The 19,019-nt window shown below is 48.5% G+C and overlaps 1 protein-coding gene across 1 annotated transcript; it reads left to right on the top strand.

Moving 5' to 3' along the window:
• SDHB (succinate dehydrogenase complex iron sulfur subunit B) lies at positions 1–15,218 on the top strand (the record flags this gene model as incomplete). The annotated part of the gene is made up of 8 exons (XM_084243710.1): positions 1–72; positions 5,034–5,161; positions 7,487–7,572; positions 9,332–9,468; positions 10,024–10,140; positions 12,886–12,987; positions 14,172–14,294; positions 15,011–15,218. 8 exons carry the CDS (start codon positions 1–3, stop codon positions 15,086–15,088), a joined length of 843 nt encoding a protein of 280 aa, XP_084099836.1. The 3' UTR covers positions 15,089–15,218.
• Positions 15,219–19,019: the final 3,801 nt, after the last annotated feature.

Raw genomic sequence — 19,019 nt, 5'->3', positions numbered from 1 at the left:
ATGGCGGCGGTGGTCGGAATCTCCTTGAGGCGCCGGTTTCCGGCGACAACACTCGGCGGGGCCTGCCTCCAGGTGAGCTCCGGGGCCGAAGTGGGGCGAGAGCAGGCATGAAGGTCACGGAGACGGCCTGGAGCTGAGGGGGCCTCGGAGGAGCTGAGGGAGCGCAGGGCAAGGCGTCGGGGCCGGGAGGACCCGCTGCCCTCCGCACGGTGCTCTGCTTCAGAGCCGCGATGTACCTGTCAGTTACCTGCGCTTCGCCGCGGCCTGTGTGTTGGTCAAAGCGGAGAAACCGTTTCTTAGAGATAAGAAGAGGTTCAAGGAGGAGACTTGAATTGCCCAAGGTCACATGGCAAGCGAATGCCTGATGGAGCGAATTCGAACCCAAACATTTGGACTCCTGGCCCTCCCTTCTGCCACCAAACCATCGCCCCCGTAGAAAAGACAGACCCCGGGAGTGTGAGGGGCTGGGACCTGGAAAGCGAGGTCACCCCTCCGGGTGCAAGGTTCAGGACTCAGGATGGACGGGCTGGACCAGATTAGTAAGGAAATAGCGGGTGGATTGCTGGGGACAGGGCAGGAGGGGAGAGAGGGAGGGAAATGCCCCCGGTCGCTGGAAGGATCTGGACCATTCCCCTAGTTGCGGGGGCTGCGGGAAAGACTGCGTTTCTTAAATCAGAAGATTTAAGATCAATTCTCTCAGCGTCCTTCTCTGTGAAGGTTGTAATATCAACCACGCAGAGCATGAACTTGGTCACATAGGTCGGCCGGTATATCTATATTCAGAGCACAGCGATGCATTTCCCCACGCCCCTTATGTTGTCAGGGAAACCTCACACTTCTGATATGCATCCTAAATGGGCAGATTTACAAAAGGAAGGAAAATTGTCATTGCTTACATAAGGGACTAAGGATTACAAAACCCATTCAAGTCTTTTTCCTCTGGTCTCCGTGACAACCCCTGTAAAAGAAAGATGAGCAAGCAGGAATTCTTACCTCTTTTTTTTTGAGATTTGGAAACAGGCATCAAGGGAGGAAAAAAATCGTTTTATTTGCTCAAAATACCACAGCCAAGAAATTGTAGGCACAAGATCTAAACCCAGTTTTTTTTAACAGGCTAGTGGAAAAAATCCTAGCACAGATCTGGGCACACGGTAGGTGTACAAGAGATGTTCCCTTTTCCCTTCCTGCGCCTTTTCTGGCCACATAACAGTACATATGACCAGTCCTCTAATCCTAGCTCTTTCAGTATGCTGTTAATATCATTTTATAGTCTTTCTGAAAAGCAGGAAAAGGACTGCAGACCAGGACTGCCGGCCAGAGCCTTCAGCTAAATGTCCTTTAGAGCATTAAATTGATGCTTGATAATTACTGTGTCTCCTAGTTCCTTTCATAGTTGCTGAGCAAGTAGTTAAGTTGTGAGATCCTCATCACTGAGAGTGAGTTCTAAATCTCAGGGCATTCTTCCAAGAATGAATCCTAGGAAAACTCATTTCATAGGTCAGTTTTAATGTAACTCCAGGCAAGGCCTCTGTAGGGCCTCCTGAGAACAGAAAAATAGAAGAGGCCCTCCCTGCCCTTGTAGGAAACTGTATTCATACCCTCAAAAGAATCCAGTGAGCCTCATGTCTTATTTGTAGGGTTTCTAGAACTCTAGGACATGATAGGCTTTCACTTCTGAATTCCTTTTATGCCAATGGTTTGAACCACATTTCTGCCTGTTTATTTAACTGTAAAGTGTCTCCTCTTGTTTGTGTCTGTATTGCCTCAATGCTTTGTCTAGACTATGAACTCCCTTAGGGCGGGGACCTCCTTTTTTCAATTGTGAATCATTGTTTCCAGCACTGACAGGGCTTAGGATTCCTACAGAATAATAAGAAATGATAATGTTGCCAAAATTGAAAAGCAACAACTATTTGCAGGGCTATTTGAAGCTTAACCTTCCAGTTAATCTTAGAGGTAGATTTTGATATATGAAAGAGGAACTAGAATCTGAGAGGTTTAAGTAATTTGCTCCAGAATGCACAGCTAGCTACTAACCCGTAGAGCTTGATTTGAACTAATACCATGTTTCATAAACAAACCCACACCTGTTCTCAAGTTTATTCAGACCTCTTTGTCTTCCTCCTCTGCATTCGCACACCTTTCTCTCCTACCGCAGTCTTGATCTGCTCTCTCTGGCTCCAAGCCTGAACCTTAAGGAAGCTTTCCTAGAGTAGTAAGTGGCCTAGGACAAAATCCAGAATTCACTCTTCTCCTCCTCCTCAGTCCAGATATTGATAATCTTGCTTCCTTCCTTAGATTATAATCTAAGGAGTTAATCCTGCCCAAGATTCATAGAAAGGTGTGCTCAGTCTTGAGTGTTCCATTAGTTTTGTAGATGGGGAGCAGTGCTTTTGAAGGGCTCTCCTCCACCATGAGTTTATAGAGTAAATTGCTGAATAGGCAACAAGGAAGAAAAACTTCTAATTTTTACCTCCTTCCCTGCTTCTGCCCATCTCTACTCATCGCCCTGCTCCTGTGGGGGGGTTGGCTCCCTCCCATCCCATGGCTTCTTCAAGGGTAGCTCTCCAGGAACCTCTGTCTCCCTCCATTTATTTTTCTGTTAGCAGCAGCAGCCACATAAAAGCATGATGTGATTTTTCCCATCCTAAAAAGTGAAGTGTCCAGCAATCCATTTCTCTACTCATCTTTATAGGAAAACTTCTCAAGAGATGGCTAGGCTCACTGTCCAAAATTCACCACCTCCCATTTTCTGTAGAATCTATTTCAGCTAGACTTTTCACTGAAATTTCTTGTATCCAGGTTGCCAGCGACTTTGCCTTTGTTAAATCCCATGGTCAGTTCCCAGTTCTCATGATGCTTTTCTCTCCGAAGCATTTGTCGCTATTGTACACTCCCTCCTTCAAACACCACCTCCCCGCCCCAAACTTCAGGACATTCCCCCCACCAGGCTCTCCTCACATACGGACTGTTCTCTCTCCTTTTTGTTGATTTCATCTCATTGCCCCAAACATTACACATTGGGGCCCAGTCCTTAGTCCTCTTCTTTCTAGACTTTCCCTTGAGGTTTAGATACCATCTACCTGTATATGCCAAAAGCTCCCAAATCTGTCCCCAGCCCAGACCACACCCCTGATTTCCACATTCAGAAGGCTACCCAATTACATTCTTAAAATCTCCCCATAGATGTCTCATAACACATCATTTGCTTTGCTCGTCACAAACCACTCTTCACACCCTTAGAAGGCCCTGATTGAAAAGGAACACTGGAGAACACGACTTTATCAGAAATCACCAAATTATATATTAAAGTCATTGAGGTTTATTGCATTGAATTATAATTTAACAAAAACAAAATGATGGGAGGTATTGAACAGAAATTTTTCCTTTCCTTTTCACTTCCTCTGTTTCCTGTCAGATACCACAGGCGGCCTTTCCTGAGAATATGCCTGTCATTTACCAAATGGGGTCTAAGTGAAAAGTGTGATTTGTAGAAATGACTTTTATTAATGATCTTAACCAGCTTGGTGCTAAGGAGAAATGATAGCTTTCATCTTCACTTTCATTTTCTTCATGTTTTCTTCTTTCATACTAAACTGATACTTACATTTTTAGCTTTTCATGAGTCTAATGCTCAGTTTTTGCCCTTCAGTCTTTTCTAACTATGGATTGGACTGCTACTTTGAAAGGTCTGGAAAAGGTATGCGGGGAGACATAAAATACACCCTGCTTCACTGTGATGGCTAATTTTGTGTGTCAAGTTAACTGGGTCACAGGGTCCTCAGAAGATTGTCACACATTCTGGGTTACACTAGCATCTCGTTTTGACAACTCTAATCACTTCCCATTTGCTTTCCCCAAATGTCACTTGACGATTCTGTCTTCATAACCAGTGACATATTTATTAAAATTAAAATGATTATGACACCCACCTGATGAAAAGGTTTTCTTAGAATAAAATCAAAACTTAAAAGTCTGTGTTGACTTCCTCACATCTGCCATTCCATTCTTGCTCAAGCCACCCTGCCTCCTGGACTTTCTCAGTTCATCACAGATGTCCCATACCCTTCCCAGCCAGGCCTCGACACATATCCTTCCCTTGGCTTCTGTCACCCCTTCCAGCTTCCCTTGATTCCTGTACGTCAAACTTCAGCTTAATCATCACTTCATGAAAGTGCCTGGCTTCTTCCACTAGTGTAAATCTCTGCGGTGTTCTCCTAGACCCCTCTGTACTTTCCCATCAACCCAACTCTTTTATACTTTGTGACTACTTCATTCCTCTCTTGCTCACAACAAAGCAGGTTCTCTGAGGGCAAAGGCTTTGTCTTTTTTTTTTTTTTTTGAGGATTTATTTATTTATACAAGAGCTGGGGTACAGGCCAGAGGCGTGGGAGGGTGAGAGGTTTCACCAGAGACAGAGTGGGGAGCGGAACAGGCAGACTGACCAAAAGCACTGCTGAGGGGAACAGTGGGTGAGACAGGAGAGATCTGCCGCGCCGTGTGGGTAGCTCCCTGGCTGGCCGGGAATCAAACGCGCACTACAGAGGCTAGACAGCTTCACAGCGCAGCACTCAACCTCCTGCGCCACCGGGGAGGCCGTGGTTTTGTCTGTTTTAAAGTGCTCTTAGGGCCTCCCCGGTGGTGCAGCAGGTTGAGCACTGCACTGTGAAGCTGTCTGCAGCCTCTGCAGCGTGGGTCCAATTCCCAGCCAGCCAGGGAGAAACCCACATGGCGTGGCTGACCTCTCCTGTCTCGCCCGCTGCTCCCCTCAGCAGTGTGTTTCTGTCGATCTGCCTGTTCTGCTCCCCGCTCTGTCTCTGGTGAATTCTCTCTCTCACACACACACACACACACCCCGCGCCTCTGACTGTACCCCAGTTCTTGTACAAATAAATCTTTAAAAAAATAAAGTGCTCTTTCAGCTCCCAGCACCATATAGCCTGTGATGGGTGCTCAGTATTGTTTGTTGGATATTGAATTTAACTTGCATTTGTAATAATGTTTTTCTTTCTTGTGATTTTTTTAAATATCAGGCCTGCCGAGGGACCCAGACAGCTGCAGCCACAGCTCCTCGAATCAAGAAGTTTGCCATCTACCGATGGGACCCAGACAAGAGTGGAGATAAACCTCGTATGCAAACTTATGAAATTGATTTGAATAAGTGAGTATCTCTGTGACTGCCAGGAATTTGGTAAACGAGGGTGAGCTTTTGATCTGATGCAGGGACCTGCTTTTCACATCCCTGGTAGGGTTAAAAACAGGTCACTCAGAGAAGATAGAATTTATCATCTCTCTTTAAAACAAAGAATTTGGTACCTGACTCAAAAAATGATGCCAATGAGAATCACTTTTGTAAACTTATTTTCCTTTCTTCAAATCAAAGTCCGACAGATTTCAAGGAATACTGATAAGTGTTGGTTTTATGCATAGTATTTGAAGTCACTTAGTATATTACCAGCTTACAGAGGCTGATTGTTTTCATGTTTGCTTTATCTATCTGCACCTTTGTATTCTGTAATAACAAGAAGCAACATAAACTCAGCTGGAGTGGTGACAGGAAAAGACAGGGGTGTGGTTAAAATATTAAGAAGTGACCCGTACTGTGTGTCAGTTATCTAGTTTACTAGCTTAGAGGCCTAGTAAAGGTCTGTCATCAGACTAAAACCAAGATGTCAGCATGCTGAATTCCTTCCTGGAAACTCACGATAGAATCCATCTTCTATTCCTTTGGGCTTTTGGCAAAATTCAGGTCCTTCTCATTGAATTAAGAGCAAGGTCCCTATTTGGCTGTAAGCTGAGGGCCACTCCCAACCTTTAGAAGCTGTCGTGTTCCTGACTTCTGACCCCATCTCCAGAGCAACAGCAGGTGGAGTCCTTCCTGGCGTACCTCTCACCCCTGTCTTCCCTCCTCTCTCACAAGTATCCAGGGGGACAGAGGGACCTGTGAACTAGGCTCTGTCTTCTCACTGCCCCACCCCTCTCCCTCCAGTCTACAGCCAGAGCTGTTCTGTGTTAGTCTTTTATTTGTAAATAAATATTTTACTACTTTTGAACAAGTCTCATGGCCCCCTCAAAAAATGTTTGAAAACTACTAATGTTTTAAATACTTTTTTGTTATGTTTCAAGCAAGTTCTAATAATGAGATACAGTTCATCTGATAAATGGCCTCAAATAGACAAAATTATCTAATAGCCCCACAACCAGAATCCTTAGTAAAATTCAAAGAAAAGGAAAATGTGTGGGCTGAATCTTCAATGAAACTAAAAATTCATTTAAAACAAAAAACTACTTGAAAATTAAAAGATAGGGCCTCCCCTGGTGGCACAGCAGTTGAGCGCTGGGCTGCAAAGCTGCCTGCAGCTTCTGCAGTGCCGGTTCGATACCCGGCCGCCGGCGAGGGTCCCACATGGCATGCAGACCTCTCCTGCCGCGCCCGCTGCTCCCCTCAGCAGTGTACTTCGTCAGTCTGCCTGTTCTGTTCCCCACTTTGGCTCTGAGGAATTCTCTTACCCTCCTGCGCTTCTGACTGTACCCAGTGCTTGTATAAATGAATAAGTATTTTAAAAAAAGAAAGAAAATTAAAAGATACTCTCTTAAATAATCAAGGAATAAATAGAACTATTGTCAAAAAATGAAAACTTAGAGAATCTGACAAAACTGGAAAAGGTAAATTCATAACTATATTTTCATAATTAATGATTTTAAGAGCATAAAGAATGGTTATGGTCACTTCTAGAAATGGCAGAGCAGCTCTTCTCGGTGGTCACCTCTGTCACAAGGAGCAACTACCTGAAGGTACTAAGAATGCCCAATGCAGGCAGACCCTGGAAAGGGAGCTGACACTTGGGAGAAGGGGGTGTCACAGGGTAAATGAACCTCTTACATGTTTTTACCTGAGGGCAGGCACTGGTAGTATGGAGAGGTTAAAAACCCAGGAAATGCCAGGGAATAAACAGCATAGCCAGACTCAAAGGGGGTATGCAGTGTGGCCATCAAAGGGGAATTCTGCTGCACTTTTTTTTTTCTTTTTTTAAAGATTTATTTATTTATACAAGCACTGGTACTGTCAGAAACACGGGAGGGTGAGAGAATTCACCAGAGCCAGAGCGGGGAGCAGAGCAGGTGAAGGACCGAAGTACACTGCTGAGGGTAGCAGCGGGCGGCAGGAGAGGTCTGCGCGCCATGTGGGACCCTCCTCTGGTGGCCGGGGAGCAGCCGGGGATCGAACCAGCGCTGCAGAGGCTGCGGGCAGCTTCGCAACCCAGCGCTCAACTGCTGCGCCACCGGGGAGGCCCTCTGCTGCACTTTAAATGTGTAAGAAGGGGCAGAAATAAAACTGGAAAAAATTCTGACTGTGACCTGAAAAGACCAAGCAGATAAGAGCAGCTATTGTAAAAAGATGCCCCAGTTACTGTGACAAAGTGTAAGGAAGTTAAACTTGACATAATACCAGTGTGTTTATTTGTTGGTTTGTTTGTTTTGTCAGGTGTGGCCCTATGGTGTTGGATGCTTTAATCAAGATTAAGAATGAAATGGATTCTACCTTGACCTTCCGAAGATCATGCAGAGAAGGTAGCATTCCCTTCATTGTCAGGCTCTAGACTTTTGCTCTGGTGTCCAAAAGAGGCCTGAGCTGTCCACAGCTCATACCTGGGGAACAGCTGCAGCGCTCTGCCAGGTGACCCAGCTCATCAGTGTCTTTTTGTGGGTAAATGTCCCAGGAATTTGAGCTGTGTTTCAAGTTCTGCTTTCTCAGTCTGCTTTCCTCGTGTGGTTTTCTAACTCGCGGTTACTGCATTTGGCAGTCCCTGTGGTTTTTTAATGCGAATTTAAGTAAAAATGTGTTGGTTTAAAGAAAATTAACCACTCAAGTGGCACTTAGATGTAGTGGAAACCCCACAGGATGAAACAGACTGTCTTCCAGGCTCTGTCCACTGTATATCCAGTGCTGTTACTTACTGTTGACGTGCAGATGAAGAAACCGAGGCCCAGGGAAGTTAAGGGGCTTCAGAAGGACGTAGATAATGCAAATAACCTTCCATAATAATCCTCCACTATATGTTGCCCCATCGTTTGTTATCTTTGTTCTGCTGTATATTTCAAGCTTTTAAAGCTCTGCTTCTAAGACATCTGTTGACTCAGCTAACCTGACAGGATTGGATTTAATGTAGTGATGCTGCAAATATTATGATAGTTTGGCTGAGTCCTGCTGTCCAGGGAACACTCCGCTGTAATTAAACCCCACCCATCCCCATGTAAGTCAGAGAAAAAGGATGCTTTTCAGAAATCGTTCCTCCTAAGGCCCTTTCAGAGCCAAATACATGAGGTGTGACCCATCTAGACTAATTGTCAGGGGAGCCTTTTTAAGAAAAGATTTAATTTATTTATCTTTTAAACTATATACCATTTCTTATAAAAGCATATTGTTCTGCTCCGGTAGGATGACTGGCAGACGTAAATACACTGATAATAATATTTACTTTCTCGGGGGACTTTAGGAGTAATTGCTAAAGACAGATCTTGGTGTTGTCTTACAACTCTGGTTAATATTTACAAGAGAGGGAGAGTATAGTCTTATAAAAGTGATAAAACAGGTCAGGTTTCACATGTCTCTGGCCTGATGATTACCAGCAACAGCTTCAGAGACATGAATTTGGGGTTTAATTAGTTTGACATTATCAAACTCGGAAATACTTAGGACATCTCCATATACCGGAGATCGGTCCAGGATAGGAAATTGCTCATTTGGGTTCTTGACCAGCACTTTCTTTTTGCTTGACTTGGTTTCCCATAAGTTCTTTCTTCTAGAAGTCAGTGCTCAGACAGCTTATGGGTTTCATATTCCAGAGCAACCTCTGTGCTGCTGGTTTTGTGGCAAACTCGCTGGATCATCTGTATTTGGGCCCTCAACCTTGAGATGGCCAAGACAGCATGGGTTTGTTTTGGGGTTTTATACTTGGTCAGGGTTTGCATTCAAGTAGCAATGTCTTCTGAAAAGCAGAGGTTGACTTTTCTCCCAAAATACCTGAGATGTGGCACTAGGACTGGAAGTCCAGTGTGCCCGTAGTGCCAGGCTGCTTCTGTTCTCCAGTGCCGTCCCTAGCAAGTGGCTTCCAACCTCAAGGTTGTGTCATGATCACAGAATGGATCTTAGAGCTGCGGCCATTGGACCTACTTTGTAGGCAGGAAGGAGGAAAGCGGGGAAGACAGCAGGACCCCTTACCCTCGGCGCGCTCGTTGTCCTCCCGGGAGAGGACGACAGTCCAGCGCAGACTCCGAGGCAGCACTGACCCCTGTATCTGGGGAGGACATGACTGTGTTTCTCGCGCAGGTATCTGCGGCTCTTGTGCAATGAACATCAACGGAGGCAACACTCTGGCTTGCACCCGAAGGATTGACACCAACCTCAACAAAGTCTCCAAAATCTACCCTCTTCCTCATATGTATGTGATTAAGGACCTTGTCCCTGTGAGTTTCTGCATCTCTTTCCCCCTTTGCCTCTTGCAGGGAGGTAGGGCGCGCATTTTGTGCTGTTCTCTAGGGGGGCTTTTTTCTGTCTGACTTTAATTAAGGAATTTGAATGGCGGAGATAACACGCCTGGAAAATCATCTACCAGTCATTTGGTGAGGACTGTTTGGGAATAGCAGTTTTAGAGTTGGACCAGTCCCACAAATGAAGAGTTTGGCCAGAACTACAAAGAATTATGTGGAAAATACCAATAGGGAAAGCATCAGTTGTGATGTTCTCTGCCCCCCTGTGTTTCAGGGTGTTTTCCAGGGCAAGTGGGAGAAAGGTGTGTGGGATTGAAGAGTTTCTCATGTGCATGGAGAGATTCCCCAGCCATCCTTAGCACTGAGCTTTTCTTCTTTTGTAATCCTTCCACATGTCCCTGCAGTGCCAATGAGTGACTCCTGTCTGTCAAAGGGCAGAAAAGTAGGCTGTGTCCCAGAAATGGGATAAATAAGCCCACTCGGGGGTGATGGTGGAGTCTGACCCTTCTCCTCCTCGTCTCCCAACCTCAGGACTTAAACAACTTCTACGCTCAGTACAAATCCATTGAGCCTTACTTGAAGAAGAAGGATGAGTCCCAGGAGGGCAAACAGCAGTATCTGCAGTCCATCGAGGATCGTGAGAAACTGGTCAGTGGTCCCTTGTAGCGTCTTGATTTGAGGAATTTCATTGCAAAGCTGCTTGCCAGGAAATGTGACTGGGAGTGGCAGGAGGGCAGGGAAGTAGCCTGAGATAATGCAGATCATACAGTGTCCCCTGGGAAGAAACCTCTCTCCAGGGTGAGACACGTTCTCAGAGGGCCAGGTGGGTAGTGTGAGCCACAAAGGGCCTGGTGTGGACCGAAGTCCTGGAGTGCTCTGCAGTGTCCCCATGTTGCCAGCTGTTGGTCCTTTTCCAAAGAAACCAGTAGTCATGTGTCGCCTAGTGACAGGAGCACATTCTGAGAAATGCTTTGCCAGACGAGTTTGCCGTAGTGTGAGCGGTAACAGTGCGTCACACAGACCAAGAAGGCGCGGCCCCTGCGCCCCTAGACTGTGTCAGGACCGCTGCAGTGATGTCGCTGTGTGGTGAGAGGCTGCACTGTCCCACCGTTCAAAGGGCACAGACAATCAGAGTTGCCCTTGAACGCTGGGCAGACTTGAACACTGCCCTTGGACACACGCTGGCCATTTGTAGTCCCGCTGCCCCACCCACTTTACAGCTGGGCATGAAGCAGTTATGGCAAAGCTGGGACAGAGCCCTGTGTGCTTCCTGACACCGCGGCCTAGTGATGGCATGGGGAGTTGGCACCAGCCTTCTCGCGCCCTTGGAGTGGCTGTTTTTGCATACAAGCTGTAACTCATGAGTTAGTATCAAATTTTAGTCTCCTTTTATACTACTTTTACCGCCTCTAAGCTATCTCTGATTGGCACACTCACTCCCTGCACACTTAGTGTCCTTGGGGACAGGAGGAGGAAGGAGACCAGATGGAAAGGGGTCCCATCTCCGGCCTGCACGGGATCCGGACACGTGCTATTCACGGGCACCGACCCTGAGAGTGTCACTGCCAGGCCAGCCCCACGCGGGGGCAGCTGTATACTCCTTGCTGCATCCCTAGGCCCAGGCATGTGTTATCAGTAAATACTAGCTGTGTAAATGAATGCTCTGAATAGGGAGCTATTTAGCCCGCTCCTCTTTCCCCTAAAACAACCCTCGTGAGAACGTCCAGCGTGCGCCCAGGGGGACGATGATGTCAGTCGGGGGAAGCAGCGCACTGCTCTCAAGAGTTCCTTGTTCTCAGGACAAAGTGCTGTCCCCATGTCAGACTCCCCAGGGCCCAAGGAGAAACTGGCCCTCTGGCCTACGTGCTCCCTCTCATTCCCTGGAGGCAGCTTGACACTAGTGGTGTCTCCTGGGTGTGAACTGAAGGGCTCCCCGAGCATGTGTTCTAGATATCCAAAATGTACTCACTTAGATGCCACACATTTATTTAGCTTTTTCCGCTTCCGTAGCTTGCTCGCATGCTGAGCACACTCTTCGTGGTTTAAAAGCCCTAATGTTCACTGCAGATCCTTGGAAAATAGAGGATTTTTTTAATCATCAGTTATTCCACCTCCCAAAGAGAACTATTGGCAACAACCTTGGTTTTTCTTGTGTATGTTGCCTGACATGTTCCTGTCGCTGGGGTGTGAGTATAAACACGCTCTCACGTCCTGCTTGCTCCCTCGTGTTACTGGGAGCGTTTTCCTCTGTGGAGAGTTGCTCCTCGGCATCAGCTCGAGCCTTGTTTCCTCCCGCTCGGGCGGGGCCCTGGCATCGTCTACCCTCCTCTCGCCTCTGTTGGTGAACAGTGAGAGCCCGTCCAGTTTTTTCACGAATAAGCTAAACTCCTTTATCCTGCTGGTTCTATCCCAAAAGTCCTAATTAATTTCCTGTTACAGATGTTTCTGTTAGCAGACTAAAATATGACTGTCACTAAGGCTCTTAATCCTGTGACTGTAAGTGTTCTAGACAGTGGAGCCGGTTTACACCCCTTCCAGCTGCCGGAGCAGAACATAGACTCTCTTGAGGACGGCTGGTTACAGTCATGGCCACAAACTCAGTGTCATATAATATCAGCTGTCACTTCAGACGGCAGCGTACCCTCTCTTCTGAGGCTTTTCATCAGTTTCTACTCCCAAGATCAGAACGTCCAGTTTGGTTGAACCGCTTGCCTGGATTGAGTCAGAGCGGCAGGTGTTGAACAGGGATTCCAGACTCAGCCTGCCTGGGGGTCCATCCGGCTCTGCTGCTCCAGCTGTGGGACCCTAGACAAATGTCCTAACCTCTCTGAGCCTCAGTCCCTCCCCTGAAAAAATGGGACTCTTGCCACACCATAGGACGATGGTGATGATCAAAGGAGGGGAGGTCAGTGAAGCACGTGGGGCGTGTTGGCTCACATTCAGGGCGAGGTCGAAGCTTCCTTTGGAAACCTGAGGTCTCCTCCGCTGCCCAGGCAGGAGCAGGTGTGCAGACTGTTAGATGCCTCGGCACCCAGGGCCTTTGAATTTCCCCTCGACTACATTCAGATGGTAATACCAGTTTCTTTTTCCACACTTAAGTTTGAAAAAAAATATTTTTCTTAGATAAGTGAGGGGTTATTGTTTATTAACGGAAAAGCACATCTACTTAGACTTAAGAACCATGGGCGCTAATCCAGCAAGTGTTGACATTTCAATTTCAAGATCCTTTTACAAATCTGATACACTTCTGCAAACTACCCCTAGGATTTTGCCAACAAACTTGAGCAAACAGGGACTCCGTCCACACACTGACCCAAACATCACATCTGCTCAGCGCAGGACGTGACAGTCTCTCCTGCCCCGCGCTCATGATCCCTCTCTCTCCCCGCACAGGACGGGCTCTACGAGTGCATTCTCTGTGCCTGCTGCAGCACCAGCTGCCCCAGCTACTGGTGGAATGGAGACAAGTATCTGGGACCCGCAGTTCTCATGCAGGTAAGTTGTTCCTTAATTGCTTTAAGAAAATTTAAAACTCAACCATCCGGAAATCAAGAGGACAGTATATAGGAAAGCAGACCTTCTGAGGGGCGCCTTCACCCACAGCTGTGACCCACGGGGTAACTGGCGGCTCTGTCTTCACTTGCCTTCCACTCAGTCAGGGGCTTCATCTGAGGGGCTCCCGAGGACTGGGGGTGTGCTTCTTGGCAGCCCGCGCCTTGCACATCTTTAGAGGCATTCCCTGTACTGGCTCTTACCTCCTCCCCTGCTGCCGCCCATCAGGGGGCTCTCCATTGACCACACAGGGTTTTTAATGTGCAGGCAGGGGAGAGAGAAATTTCTTTGAGGGGCAACCACCCCCTGCAAGCCTGGGAATTGTTTCCAGGCTAATGAAAGCTTAGAGTCCTGGCCTTAGTAGGTGTCGCCTAGAAAGAAAGGAATATTCTTTCTGTTGCCTTTCACCCTTTTCACGGCAAAGAAAATCATTTTGTTCCCAGAAAGCTTTTGCTTCTCAGATTGTGGTGAGGTTTTTTTCAGATTTTTAAGCAACTCAAAAAAAAAAAACCAAACTTCTCGTTTCTCATTTTCCCACAAAAAGAGAAGCGATGTCATTGTGGAACCAGCTAGCAGATTGATTCCTGGCCATGTTAAAAATTAAATAGGGAGGCGTGTTGGGGGGCAGCCCAGTGGTCATGAGTTCAGTCCATTTTCAGCTGGCTGACCTCGGGCTTCCAGGATGGACAGACTTAAAAAGTTGTCAATCGATGGAACAAATGTTTATCTCTAGACATCTATTAAGTCGCCTGTTTGCTCAAAGACAGTGGCTGGGTGCTAAGACAGGGGAAGGTCACATGCCACAGGCCCTACCTTCCCTGGTCCGCAAGGAAGAGGCCGATGAGCAACATGAGGAATTCGGGGCCTGGCGGGATACAGAGGGCCAGAGCTCCAAGCCTTCTGTAGGGCCAGAGCTCCAGGTGCAGTGACATTCAGAGGTTTGTGGGGATCATTAATCCAGAGGAGTGATGGGAGAGTCGGGAGCCTTTCCCTAAAGGGTGGCAAGAATCAAAGAGAGCGGAGACAGGGCCTCCGAGCTGAGGGGGCACCCTTCTGCACACGCAGCGGAGAACCAGGGCAGGGCTAACAGTAGGGTGACAGCTCAGCTGATCCGGCCCTTTTCCTAGGCCTATCGTTGGATGATCGACTCCAGAGACGAGTTCACGGAGGAGCGCCTGGCCAAGCTGCAGGACCCGTTCTCGCTGTACCGCTGCCACACCATCATGAACTGCACGAGGACCTGCCCCAAGGTAGGGCGCGGGCGGCCCTCAGCTTGCCCTGGAGCTAACGTGTCACAAGCGCACGCGGTTGACAGAGCAACCCAGGTCTCTCACCACGGAGAGGGTCCAGAGGGGCTGTCAAGTCAGCATGGAGCAAGGGCCGCTTACTAGGAACACGTGTTGAGGGTGTCTGCCGAGGGAGTCCCTGACCAGAACCTGCTCGGCCTGACTCCGTAGCAGCGCGAGGAGAGCCGCAGGACGTCGGCCGCTGAGGGGATGCGATTCCCTCCTCGGCTGTCCACTGCTCACCTGGTCCCGTGCCTGTCTCAGAGCTCCTGCTTCTTAGCTTTCAGTCTCCTGCTTATGCTTCCTGTTTTCTTGGTTCACCTTGACCTTTAGCTTCTACCTTCTGCCTGCCCCATCAGCCTTTCCCAGCTCAGATTCCTCCAGGGAATGTCACGACCCAGTTCAGCTTTCCACGGCGCCCACACCAGAGTGGGTGGCGAGCCAGGGAGTGACTGCCTGGGGTCGGGCCAGGCCCGGCCCCGTCAGCTGGCAGGCTTGTCAGAGCCACATGGTCAGAAAAAGAAAAGTCAGGGTCTCTTTAAAAACATGAAGTGCAGGCGGGATGATTCCCTTGCCTTGACGGTACCAGCGGGGGAAGGAGTTGCAAGCCCATGGTCGTGGGCACCTCTCCCTGTTCAGTGTCACTTGTTACTTGGTATTGATTCTCTGCTTTTCTCAAGGGGCTGAATCCAGGGAAAGCTATTGCGGAAATCAAGAAAATGATGGCAACCTATAAGGAGAAGAAAGCTTCAGCTTAACTGTTTCCATGCTGTCCTGACTGGTCGCCAGCCCAGCTGAACGTGATTTATATGTAATCTGAGTTCCTCCAAAGGTCTTGATTTTCCATGCACACAGCATGTATAATAAAAATTTAAAAAAATAAAATAAATGTTATTCTACTTTACTAACAGAAAATCAGGCCTGTTCCTTTTACTTGCTGCAGTGGATGTGAAGGTACCAGAAAGAGGAGTCCTTGACCTTGAAGAGGGGGCGGGGCTCCAGCACTGAGCCTTGGAGAGCGGGGGTGCTGGGAGGGGGTACAGGCATCAGCTGGGGTCCTGCAGCTGGGGTGGATTTCAGCTTTGCCACTCACCAGCTGCACCACCTCAGGCAAGTTCCTGCTCCTCTTTGCTCCTCCATCTGCCGGTCTGCAAAGTGGGGTCACAATCATTCCGGCCTCACCCAAACGCCTGGCACTCAGAGCAAGTGCTCAGTGAGGGCTGGCAGTCGTCATGGGACAGTGTCCTACTCTCAGCAGCTTTCAGTGGTAGCATCAAAGCAAACCTTGGTGCATCTTTTATCTCACCAGCATAAGGTTTGAGATGCCTCCAGCACAGAGCACGGCCAGGTCAGCTGTGAACTCAAGAGACTGCCTGCCAAGCGCGAATTCCCACCTCTGTGCCCTGGCGCCAGGGCTCAGCACAGCCTGGTAATGCCCAGGGGAGGGTCAGTGCGAAATTATGTCAGGCCGATAGCAGAAGCCCCCCAAGCTCCAGAGTCCCACAGCCCCAGCTGGCAGTCTCCACCTCCTTCCAAACGCCTGGGTATTTTCCCTTCAAAATAGGGTAGGATACAGGCTATTAGCTCTGTCTCCTTTTCTTTTTAAAACAGATTTATGCATAGAAGAACTGGGGTGTAGGCCAGAGGTGCGGGGGGGTGAGAGGATTCACCCGAAACAGAGTGGGGAGCAGAACAGGCAGATCTACTGAAGTACACTGCTGAGGGGAGCAGCGGGTGAGCCAGGAGGGGTCTGCTGCGCCATGTGGGTAGCTCCCTGGCCAGGAGTGGAACTCAGGCCTTAGTGGTGACAGCGCTGAGACTTAACCCCTAAGCCACCAGGGAGACTCTTTCATTTTTTACTATGGTAAAAATACAGCAAAATTTCCCACCAGCCATATTTAAATAGTCTGTTGCCGTTCCGTCCATCCACATTGTGCAGACCTCACCACCATCCCCCTCCAAACTCTTGGTCTTGCAAAAACCGAAGCAATGCCCATAAAACAAGTCCCCCAATGCTCCCCTAACTCCCAGCAGCACCCTTTACATCCTGCTGACGACCCCGCAGAGGCGGAGTCACAGCATTAGTCTTCTGTGACATTTCCTTCCCGGCGCAGTTCTCCCGGGGACCTGTGTTGGAGTGCGTGTCCGCACCCCTCCTTTTTAAGACATTATTCCAGCATCATGCAGGGGAATCACATTTTCTCCATCCTTCAAGGAAGATGTGTGCTGCTTCCACACTTCAGCCATGTGAACCATAGTAGCTTTTTATTCTGACCCCAAAATATATAAGGGACTCTGAAGGACGTGTGTGTGTGTGTGTGTGTGTGTGTGTGTGTGTGTGTAAAATTTATTTTCTATCTCAGTCTTTTGAACCTTAGACTAAGTGTTCTTAATCACCTCCGCGTACAGATGAGGTAGTTGTGGTGTGTAGATATCCAGAACTTACTAGCCACTTCCCCTGCTGACCTACATTCAGGTGGACCCGACTATCACTCCAAGCCAGCCCCAAGCCTGCTTCTTAAGTTGTGGCAGTGAGGTCACCCAGAAAACCCACTTCTTGCATCACAGTGCAGGCAGCTAAGAAAAATGCCTGACTCACCAAGAATGAACCTTAATGAGCATTTCTGGTTTTAAAAGGGGATGGTTCAGGGCCTCCCTGGTGGCGCAGGGGTTAAAGACAGCGCTATCAAGCTATCCACAGCCTCTGCAGCACGAGTTCGATCCCCAGCCGGCCAGGAGCAACCCCCATGGCGCAGCAGACCTCTCCTGTCTCACCTGCCTGTTCTGCTCCCCACTCTCTCTGATGAATCCTCTCACCCCCCACACCTCTGGTCTACACCAGAGGTGTATGCATAAATAAATAAATCTTAAAAAATAAATCTTATGCATAAATAAATAAATCTTTAAAAAAAAAGCGTCGGGGCAGGGTTGGGGGAACAATTCAAAAGCACTAGGCTCTGGCACTGCAAGAGGTGAAGTGCTGGGGTAAAAGTGAAAAAGTCTTGTCCCCCCACCCCCCACCATGACCCAAGTCACAAAGACGAGAGAACAAACTGAATTTCAGCTGGAAATTTAAGAAGCAGGTTTCTCAAAAGTAGCTTCTCAGAATTCTTCACCACCTTAGCAAGACTGCACAGGACACAGCCTCAGAGGTTAAAGACTAAAATTCAGAATTAAGAAATGAAAATCGTCAGACAGACCCCCAGGCCTGCACTGGAAGGATGGGGGGCTGCCCCGGGAAGGTCACAGGCCTTGGCGGGAGCGGTGGCAGGGGGTGGGGGTGGAGGGGAAGCGGGAGTTGGTGCTCTAGTCAGCTTCCTCAGCCAGCACACGGGCAACACAAAAATAGTTTCATGGGATGCTTCGACTTCCTCTAGGATGGACGCCAGTCATCTCTTCTTACCTGGCTTGGAGCACGTTGTTGAACCTCAGCGCCTCTGTTTTCTGTCTAGAAGATGGAAATTAACAGCATTCAGCTCTCAGAATCAAGGTGGCAGCTTAAATAAGAATAATGTGTTGGGCCTCCCTGGCGGCCTAGGGGTTAAGTCTCCATGCTATCACCACTACCGCCCAAGTTCGATCCCCAGCCAGGGAGCTACCCACATGGCGCAGCAGACCTCTCCTGTCTCGCCCACGGCGCCCCTCAGCAGTGTATTTCAGTAGATCCACCTGTTCTGCTCCCCACTCTGTCTTGGGTGAATCCTCTCACCCCCTGCACCTCTGGCCACACCCCAGTTCTTCTACGCAAAATAAATAAGAATATTGTGACTGTGTTCAGACTGTAGCAGAGGAAATACTCCCTAAACTCAATTTCACTGACTTGTCTAGAAGCTACATTTGGGTGAAAGGCCTGCTGAATGCTGCAGAGACTGCAGGGTGATTCATGCCCAGGCAGGGCAGTTGACAAATTGGCGAAAGTTAGAGGTCTCCTATTGGAGGATGATTTTTCTGTGCAAGGCTAATAACCCTCATTTCTCATCTCTCATGTCACCCGGCAACTCTGTGCAGGCTGGGGGTGGCGCTCTCTCCCACCATCATTCCTGTTCACTGCCTGCCTCTTCCCCATCTTGTCCAGGAAACTGCAAGACACAGCACTGAGACTGCACTTTATGTGTCTAGACAGCCATAACCTTGTCACGAGACTTGTCAGAGGTGATAAAATTCCCTTTTGTTGCAAGAATCTAGTGGAACTAGAGAAACTGAGAAGTGGGGCAATGCTCTAGAATAAACCAGTCCAAGCTGGAGACCTCTCAAGTCTTTTGCCACTTGGATCAGGCATATTTTGTCGTTTATGTGCCCCCCCCCAAAAAAAGTAGCAGCAGCCACAGAAAGGAACCACCCCCCCTGGTCCCAGCCCACCTGATGGAGCCCAGCCCACAGATCCCAGATGACCACACAGTGGCAGCCACTTCCCCAAAGGTAACCCCTGCCAGATGTCAGGGCCTCCACCCCACATCCTGTGGTTTGGAAAGAAGCTTCCCCTGGCCTCTTGCCCAGCAAGGCAATGGGTGTGCAGCAGGTGCGGCTCCTGGGCCATCGCTCAGAGGATGGAGCCTCTTTGATGCCAAGCAGCCTCGACAATAAAAAGCTTGAGGGGACCAATCTGGCAATGCCATCCCTAAGTGCCAGCTTTTATGAAGCTTCTAGTCCAGCATCAGGATCTAAAGAAAGCAACTGGCTCAGCCCAAG

The sequence above is a fragment of the Talpa europaea genome, assembly GCF_964194135.1.
Source record: "Talpa europaea genome assembly, chromosome: 9".
Taxonomy (NCBI): domain Eukaryota; kingdom Metazoa; phylum Chordata; class Mammalia; order Eulipotyphla; family Talpidae; genus Talpa; species Talpa europaea.
The sequence above is the reverse complement of the archived record's forward strand: the minus strand, read 5'-3'. Positions and strand labels throughout refer to the sequence as shown.